The sequence below is a fragment of the Ahaetulla prasina genome, chromosome 3, assembly GCF_028640845.1.
Source record: "Ahaetulla prasina isolate Xishuangbanna chromosome 3, ASM2864084v1, whole genome shotgun sequence".
Taxonomy (NCBI): Eukaryota; Metazoa; Chordata; class Lepidosauria; order Squamata; family Colubridae; genus Ahaetulla; species Ahaetulla prasina.
In genome coordinates this window covers 3,327,082-3,336,681 of record NC_080541.1, presented here as the reverse complement: position 1 = coordinate 3,336,681, position 9,600 = coordinate 3,327,082, and the positions used below count along the sequence as shown (strand labels likewise).

Sequence of the window (9,600 nt, the reverse complement as noted above, 5' to 3'; positions counted from 1 at the left end):
GTGGGCTTTGGCACTTAGATCATTTGATATGAGTACTCCAAGGTCCTTGACAGAGTGAGGGTCATCTACAAGGTCATGTCCACTCAGCTTGCATTTTGTGTTCTGATTCTTTTTCCCAATATGTAAGACAGATCTTGATTCTATCCCTTTGTTGATGCGGCCCAGGACTGTTTATTTTATTTATTTTTACTTATTTATTTTATTTGTTGGGTACGTATTAGATAATATATATAAGTATAAGCATGAATTGAATACATAAAATGAATACAATTAAAGGGAACATTAGGACAGGGATGGTAGGCACGCTGGTGCTCTTATTTATTTATTTATTTATTTATTTATTTATTTATTTGTTTGTTTGTTTGTTTGTTTGTTTATTTATTTATTTATTTATTTATTAAACTTTTATACCGCCCTTCTCCCAAAGGACTCAGGACAGTTTACAGCCAATAAAAACATACACAAAACAAGAGTTAAAAACATAATTAAAAAACTGATTATAAAATGGCCCAATAAAGATAAAACTAATACAAAACCACCATAAAACCCCCAACTTAAAATTTTTCATCAGGCTAGCCCCGCACGGTGAAATAAAAAAGTCTCGAGCTCGCGTTTAAAAGACCGGAGGTCAGGAGTTGGCGCAACCCAGGAGGCAACTCGTTCCAAAGGGCAGGAGCCCCCACAGAGAAGGCCCTCCGCCTGGGGGCCGCCAGTCTACATTGCTTGGCTGACGGCACTCTGAGGAGGCCCTCCCTAGGGGAGAGCACAGGCCGATGGGAGGCTATAGGTGGCAGTAGGCGGTCCCTTATCCACGCAGTAGGCGGTCCCTTATCCACGCCCCTTACAGATAATTCTTAGGAATGGGGTGAGGTCAACAGTTGGTTTTTTGAGAAGAATCTCATGGGAGAGATGTCCAATGGGGTCAGGGTGAAGGTGGAGAATCTACAGAGGGCCGGAAAAGGTTCAAATTGGATTGAGTTGGTAGAACCACATTCCCTCCGGATAAGGAGCAGCTCACACCCTGGAAGGATGCAATTCATCCCGTCCTTGTAATTGCACAGTGACATGGGAGGAAGAAGTAGTAACGATTAATCTGAGAAGATTAAATCAACCATACAATTAAGAATGACAGCCCGTTCCGAACTCATTCTGGAGAGCATTGCCGTCGGAGTGGAATTTCTACTCCTTGGCATTTTGGGCAGGCCTCTTCCAGAATGTGAAATCGTGGGAATGACCTTACCATCACCAAAATTACTCTGCCAGAAATACACGCTGGTTGCCAAGCAACTGAAGGCTGATTGTGCGACTGTGGAATTGCTGGGATGGTTGTTTAGTGTGTGGAATGTTGTAACTTCAGTCACGAAATGAATGGTTCTAAATCAAGAGTTGGTACTTTTCTTAACATTATATACCCCCTACTTGGTTGCTTGTGTAGTTTTCTTTCTTCTTTTCCCTTCCTTTGTTCCTTCCTTCCTCCTTTCACTTTCACTTTCCTTCCTTCTTCCTTCCTTCCTTCCCCTCTCTCCCGCCCTTCCTCTTAAGCGCAACTTCCATCCCTCTCTTCCCTTTCCTTCCTTCCCTTTCTTCTCTTCCTTTCTCCTAAATTCCAGACCTCCCTCACCCTTTCTTCCCTCTTTTGCTTCCTTTCGCCCTCCCTTTTTCCTGTCGTTCCTTCCCTTTCCTTTCCTCACATTTATCCTTGCCTCCCTCACCATCTTCCTCCCTCCCTCCCTCACCATCTTCATCATTCCCTCCCATCTTCCTCCCTTCCTTCCACCCTTCCTATTTTCCTTCCTTCTGCTCAAACTCCAGACCTCCCTCCCTCCTTCCCTTCCTTCAGTTTTCCCCCCTTAAATTCCAGACTTCCCTCCTTCCTTCCTTTCTTCCTCCCTCCCTCCCTCTTCCTATTGTTCCTTCCCTTCTCTTCTCTTCCTTTTACCCTTCCTGTTCCTTCCTTCCTCTCTCCCTCTTCCTTTCTTGTTCCTTCCCTTTCCTTCCCTCTCACCATTTATCCTTCTTTCCTTCCCTTTCCTTCTCCCTCCTCCCTTCCTTAAGCTCAACTTCCCCCCTTCCCTCTCCTTCCTTCCCTTCCCTTCCCTTTTCTTTCTCTTAAATTCCAGACCTCCCTCACCCTTCCTTCTTTCTTTTGCTTCCATTCTCCCTCCCTCTCCCTTTCTTCTTGTTGTCCCTTCCCTTCCCTCATATTTATCCTTCTTTCTTTCCTCCCTCACCATATTCTTCCTTCCTTCCCATCTTCTTTCCTTCCTCCCTTCAGTCCACCCTTCTTCCCATTTTCCTTCCTTCCTCTCAAACGCCAGACCTCCCTCCCTTCCTCCTTTTTCTTCTTTCCTTCCCTTTCCTCCCTTCCTTTTCTTTCCCTTAAATTCCAGACCTCCCTCATCCTTCCTTCCTTCTTTTGCTGCTTCTTCCCTCCTTCCACCCTCCCTCCCTCTTCCTATTGTCCCTTCTCCTCTTCCTTTCACCCTCACCATTTATCCTTCCTTCCTCCCTCCCTCTTCCTTTCTTCCTCTTGTTCCTTCCCTTTCCTTCTCTCTCACCATTTTTCCTTCCTTCCTTCCCTTTTCTTGCATTCTTGCCGTCATATTGGGCAAGTTCACACAACCAGGTGACTAACACCTGGTTGCTTTTGACCTGTGCACCTTTCTCCGTGAATGCTACCGAACAACCTCAAGACGCTGCGAAGACACACGCCCTCCTGTGGTGAGAGGCTGCATCACATCAAGGAGAAACATTTGACGACCGTCGCCAGGAGGGCTTTTTACCAGGTTCGCCTGGTTCGCCAGTTGCGCCCCTTCCTCGACCGGGTTACCTTATGCACGGTCACTCATGCTCTGGTTATCTCTCGCTTGGACTACTGTAATGCTCTCTACATCGGGCTCCCCTTGAAGAGCACCCGGAGGCTCCAGTTGGTTCAGAATGCAGCTGCGCGGGTGATAGTGGGAGCCACACGTTGCTCCCATGTAACACCTCTCCTGCGCAGTCTGCACTGGCTACCTGTGGCCTTTCGGGTGCAATTCAAGGTGTTGGTGACTACCTTTAAAGTGCTCCATGGCTTAGGGCCAGGGTACTTACGGGACCGCCTGCTGTTACCGAATGCCTCCCACCGACCTGTACGCTCGCACAGAGAGGGATTCCTTAGGGTGCCGTCCGCCAAGCAGTGTCGGCTAGTGGCCCCCAGGGGGAGGGCCTTCTCTGTGGGGGCTCCCACCCTTTGGAACGAACTTCCCCCTGGACTTCGGCAACTGCCAGACCTTCGGACTTTCCGCCGAGAGCTGAAGACCTATTTGTTTGTTCGCGCAGGACTGGCATAGGATTTTAATAGGATTTTAATTAGTTTTAATGTTTTAACATTTTAAAATTTGGGGTTTTATTCTAAATGTTTTAATTCGGCCATTTGTATAATAAGTTTTTTAAACTATGGTTTTATGTGTATATTGCTGTTGTTTTATTATGGCTGTAAACTGCCCTGAGTCCTTCGGGAGAAGGGCGGTATAAAAATTTAAATAATAATAATAATAATAATAATAATAATAATAATAATAATAATAATAATAATAATAATAATAATAATAATAATAAAAAAACTAAGAAACCACACATATCTTTTCAAACACCATTTTAATTGGTTGCAAAAAAAAATTAGAAAAATGGGGTAATCCAAGGAAAAACTCTTTGTCTTGCGATTGATCTCAGAAAATACATTTATAGATAGATCCTCTGTTGAACAAGCCAAAAGAAAGACACAGTCTTTAAAAACTGACCAGGGACAGTGTACACTTCTTTAAAAACCAAAATAATTTTTTTTAAAAAAATAAAGGCCCTAGAATTGGGATCGAGTAAAACCAACTGAACAGAGTTTCTGGGAAAACAGGAGCAAAAAACAGTATTGTGTTACATCTTTCTTCAACCTAGAACGCATGATGTATATTAGAACAGAAATCAATCTCTTTTTTTGTTATTCCCGTTGTATAAAGAACAGAAATCAATACACATGATGATGAAATTATTGTGGTGGCAATTTCGTATGAAAATATTCTGACATATTAGTTCTATGGGTAAAAGTGCAAATTCCGTGGTCTGAAACATTTCCACACTGCTTGTTTCACAAAGTGATAGAAATAAGATATTCAAATATTAAACGGTGCAAAGTTTTATTTTAATAAGCAAACCTCTTAGCTGCTTCCTTTACTGGACTCTGGTGCATTCAACCAAAATCCCAAACAAAGCTGGCTGTCAGTTTAAGCTAGAGGTCTGCAAACTTGGCTCTTTTAAGACTTGTGGACTTTAACTCCCAGAGTTCCTCTGGGAGTTGAAGTCCACAAGTCTTAAAAGAGCCAAGTTTGAACCACCCTGGCTTAAACTCTTAAATATGATATTCCCAAAATGACTCCCCTTCTGTCTTGGATACAAGTGCCCATCATCCCCAATTTTGTATATAATATACAAATGGATGAAGACTATTGCTTGACATAGTGTAAGCCGTCCTGAGTCTTTGGAGAAGGCGGTATAAAAATTTAAATAATAATAATAATAATAATAATAATAATAATAATAATAATAATAATAATAATAATAATAATAATAATAATAATAATAATAAAAAAACTAAGAAACCACACATATCTTTTCAAACACCATTTTAATTGGTTGCAAAAAAAAATTAGAAAAATGGGGTAATCCAAGGAAAAACTCTTTGTCCTGCGATTGATCTCAGAAAATACATTTATAGATAGATCCTCTGTTGAACAAGCCAAAAGAAAGACACAGTCTTTAAAAACTGACCAGGGACAGTGTACACTTCTTTAAAAACCAAAATAATTTTTTTTTAAAAAATAAAGGCCCTAGAATTGGGATCGAGTAAAACCAACTGAACAGAGTTTCTGGGAAAACAGGAGCAAAAAACAGTATTGTGTTACATCTTTCTTTCAACCTAGAACGCATGATGTATATTAGAACAGAAATCAATCTCTTTTTTTGTTATTCCCGTTGTATAAAGAACAGAAATCAATACACATGATGATGAAATTACTGCAGTGGCAATTTCGTATGAAAATATTCTGACATATTAGGTCTATGGGTAAAAGTGCAAATTCCGTGGTCTGAAACATTTCCACGCTGCTTGTTTCACAAAGTGATAGAAATAAGATATTCAAATATTGAACGGTGCAAAGTTTTATTTTAATAAGCAAACCTCTTAGCCGCTTCCTTTACTGGACTCTGGTGCATTCAGCCAAAATCCCAAACAAAGCTGGCTGTCAGTTTAAGCCAGAGGTCTGCAAACTTGGCTCTTTTAAGACTTGTGGACTTCAACTCCCAGAGTTCCTCTGGGAGTTGAAGTCCACAAGTCTTAAAAGAGCCAAGTTTGCAGACCGACCCCTGGCTTAAACTCTTAAATATGATATTCCCAAAATGACTCCCCTTCTGTCTTGGATACAAGTGCCCATCATCCCCAATTTTGTATATAATATACAAATGGATGAAGACTATTGCTTGACATAGTGTAAGCCGCCCTGAGTCTTTGGAGAAGGGCGGGATATAAATGCAAATAAAAAAAAAAAATCAGCAGCATTCATTCCTATAATGGCTTAGATGGCCACTGAACTAGAAAAAATTGATTTTTTTTCCCCTTTACGCTTTACCAAGTAAGCAAATTGATTCTGGAGCGAATTCTTTCCATTTTTATTATCAGCCCATTTCTTACAAAACAAATATTACTTTAATGAACGCCAATTACCTTGTTCTCAGAAAAACATCCAATAAGTGTTTTTGAATGTTTTGAAGGAACTGAAGGCGACTCTAGAAATGGTTAGATCTAAGAATACTTTTCATCACCAATGGCACCAACCTCAAGGGCTGAATTTATTTTTATTTAACTATTTATTTAATTTGTCGAGTACTTATTAGATAATATATATACCGTATATACTCGAGTCAATAGTTTTCCCAGTTTTTGTGGTAAAATTAGGTACCTCGGCTTATACTCGAGTCTCGATGTACTTGGAACCCCGCACAGGAGACGCCAAAGAGGCGGCGAGATCGTCCGCGGATTTGCCCAAGGCTGAGCAGTTGCGCGCACCCGAGCCAAGCCGGTCCCAGTCCAGCCGAACGGTGAAAGCGGAGCGGCGCCCGGCATGTCGGGGAAACCCTCCCTCCCTCAGCCGAGAAGGCTGGCGGCTCCCCCGCCCCGCCGCGCGGACCCGAGCCAAGCCGGTCCCAGTCCAGCCGAACGGTGAAAGCGTCGGCCGAGAAGGCTGGCGGCTCCCCCGCCCCGCCCTCTCACTGCACCGCCAGGGCTTTCTTTCTTCTCCCTCCGTGCTTCAGAAGCTGGGCTTTTAAATGGTTTCCTCGCGGCACAGCCTGGCGGGAGTTACTGCGGACCCGAGCCAAGCCGGTCCCAGTCCAGCCGAACGGTGAAAGCGGAGCGGCGCTCGGCATGTCGGGGAAACCCTCCCTCCCTCAGCCGAGAAGGCTGGCGGCTCCCCCGCCCCGCCGCGCGGACCCGAGCCAAGCCGGTCCCAGTCCAGCCGAACGGTGAAAGCGGAGCTGAAGGAGTATGATTAGCCCAAGGTCAGAACTCATGGTCTCTGGCTTTCTAGCATGGTACCCTTTAGACCAAACCGACTATTTTTATTATATCTCGTAGGAATTATGCCTGGTAGGTAGGTACAAAGTCTAAATTCCTTACAAGACATAAAGTACATTGCATTGGGAGACATTTGTTTGTATCTGAAAGCTTTCAAAAACTACTGAAGAAGTTGCCACCAAACTCTATTTTACTATGACAAAAGGTGAAATCTATTTATAATACAGCAGGTGAGTATATTAACTGTATTTAATTAATAGAAGCCTCTTCCTACTTTTGGAAGGCAGCTGCAAGCATTATCCAAACAAACAAGATTTAAGTATCAAGTATAAAAATAAATATTCAAATAAATATTCATGTTATTTTACTTGGCTCTATCTTTATTTTTTACATTGACCAGTAGCTGCCTCATTTCCCACCCTAGGCTTATACTCGAGTCAATAGTTTTTCCCAGTTTTTTGTGGTAAAATTAGGTACCTCGGCTTATATTCGGGTCGGCTTATACTCGAGTATATACGGTAAGCATGAATTGAATACATAAAATGAATATAATTAAAGGGAACATTAGGACAGGGACGGTAGGCACGCTGGTGCGCTTATGCACGCCCCTTACAGACCTCTTAGGAATGGGGTGAGGTCAACAGTAGACAGTCTTAAGTTAAAGTTTTGGGGGTTTTGGGATGAAACTAGTGTCTGGTAGTGCATTGTTTAATTGTTTAAGGAAATAGAATTGAAATATGTGTGTGTCCACAAGTAAAACCGATGAATGGTTAGTCTGTGGCATTGAAACAAACATTTTAAGCCTAGAATTACCACCGTCATCATTTTTTGTGGGAAGATTAGCAACTTGCACTCATTAAATGAACCAGAATATTAATTCTGCAAGGAATTGATGTTCTTCCACCTACTAATGGCTCCAGAAAGACACTCTGGAATTAATCACTCAATATGTTGGCAGTCTAGACCAGGGGTCTCCAACCTTGGCAACTTTAAGCCTGGCGGACTTCAACTCCCAGAATTCTCCAACCGGCTGGTTGGAGAATTCTGGGAGTTGAAGTCCGCCGGGCTTAAAGTTGCCAAGGTTGGAGACCGCTGGTCTAGACTACGGGTGAGCAACTATTGCCCCTTTACAATCTGTGGACTTCAACTCCCAGAATTCCTGAGCCATGCTGGGATAAAAGTTTGTCTAACCCTTGGTGTAGACGTTGAGTCCCTCATTGGTTTTGAAGTCTAGCATTTGCCAGACCGTTGACCAAACCAAACCATCATAAACTGGCTATGAATTGTAGATGTTTACCGCCAAGACTTTCTTCGCGGTAACATCTGCAGCTCTTTCTTGGCTGGGATAACTTTGCACAATTACTACGACAAATACTCGGTGACAAATTTAACTTCTCATTAATGAGGGTGCCAAAACCGTGTGTAGGAACAGTCTTGAGTTACCCATTTCTTCTGATCCAGATTTTTGAAGGCACTTCTTCACGATGCCCACAGCCAAGGATGAAGGGATCTTCCTCTGTGTCTTCTCTCCCAAAGGAAGGCACTCGACTGGTTCTAGCTAATGTTTGAGATTCCTCACTAAAGGGTGAGGAATAAAGGTGGTGAGGAGCACCCAAGAAGGAGAAAAGTTAGAAAATGCACCAAATGGCATATGAAAGTCTCTTTTCTTTCCTTGGTCCCATGTATCTCCTCAAAGTATTAGAAGACAACGTTGAATGGGTCAAGGGAACATGATAGTGACACATCTTTCCCTGAACTAGAGATCCTCTAGATATAACAAATTGTTCCAAGGATCTTTAGCTCCTGTCTTTTGCGTTGGTGGTCCACCATATCTCAAGGGCATCAAGAACTTGGCCTCCGCAGAACAGCATTGAACAAGAACTCAAGAAGTTGAGTTTTGCAACACAATATTATCCAACCTAACTTTCCATTCAGAAGTAGCTTTTCCTAAAAGTCTTGGAGAAAGAAACTGATGGATTTAGTTCAAGACGGTTGGATCTCCTCATACTACGACCATCCCTGAGAAACCTAGAAGAGAAGGCCAAGAGAACGCTGCCCGATCCTGTTCCAGAACTATTCTTCTTCTGAGCAGTCCAGCATCCTCTCCAGACCAGGATGGAGAACCAATACTACTCATCAACAAATAAAACAGAACAAATTTACGCAAAAAGAGAAACCACAGGCTCTCCATTCTCCTTTAGGTATGTATTTTATGTCTGCAAAACGGCCCTCCGTGCTAGCAAAGGCACACAATACATGCCAACGAGTGACCCACAACAAGCCGGGAGTAGCCTAGATCCCTTTAGAATACAAAATCTTCATCCGCCATCGCAATGGCCCACGCAAACTTCTCGCGCTGAGTTTTGTTGTAAACCTTCTCGATGGGCACGTCAAACCGTTTGCACCTAGAGTCAAGGAATGCAGGAAGAGAAGGAAGGACACACATCAGCATCAAAGCAGAACTGGAGGAGGCAATTAAAGGATCATTAACGGGATCGTAAATAAATAAATTAATTAATTAAATTAAATAAATCTTAAAATAGAAGTGCAAGACGGGCATTTCTATTTTAAGCAAGACTCCAGTTCAGTCAGGATGGCTAGGATTTAGATAAGGTTTGACTGAATCCAAGGGAGGTTGGATTTTGTTCGTGGCTACATGGGGATTCTAGGCCGATTCCTCTTTTGACTCCACCCCTGGATGCTGCCATTCATTCTCCTACGTAGATAGACCAAATCCCACAAATCTTTTGCAATTGTCCCACCATTTCTTAGGTTATATCAGGGGTGTCAAACTCGATTTCATTGAAGGCTGCATCAGGGTTGTGTTTGACCTCGGGAGGGAGACGCCGTGAAATCCAGCAGGTTCTTACAGGTTCTGGAGAACCGGTAGCAGAAATTTTGAGCAGTTCAGAGAACCGGCAGCGAAAATTCTGAGTAGTTCGGAGAACCGGCAAATACCACCTCTGGCTTGCCCCAGAGTGGGGTGGGAATAAAGA

General features: G+C 42.9%; 1 protein-coding gene across 6 annotated transcripts in view; it reads right to left on the bottom strand.

Moving 5' to 3' along the window:
* Positions 1-8,794: 8,794 nt before the first annotated feature.
* The window catches only part of TOP1MT (DNA topoisomerase I mitochondrial), a 38,203-nt gene continuing 37,397 nt past the window's right edge, over positions 8,795-9,600 (bottom strand). For all 6 annotated transcript variants that reach the window (XM_058174377.1, XM_058174376.1, XM_058174375.1 and 3 more), the window contains one exon: positions 8,795-9,009. In XM_058174377.1, the coding sequence (XP_058030360.1) occupies positions 8,907-9,009 (103 nt within the window). In that variant the 3' untranslated portion in view covers positions 8,795-8,906. The remainder of the gene's footprint in view (positions 9,010-9,600) is intronic.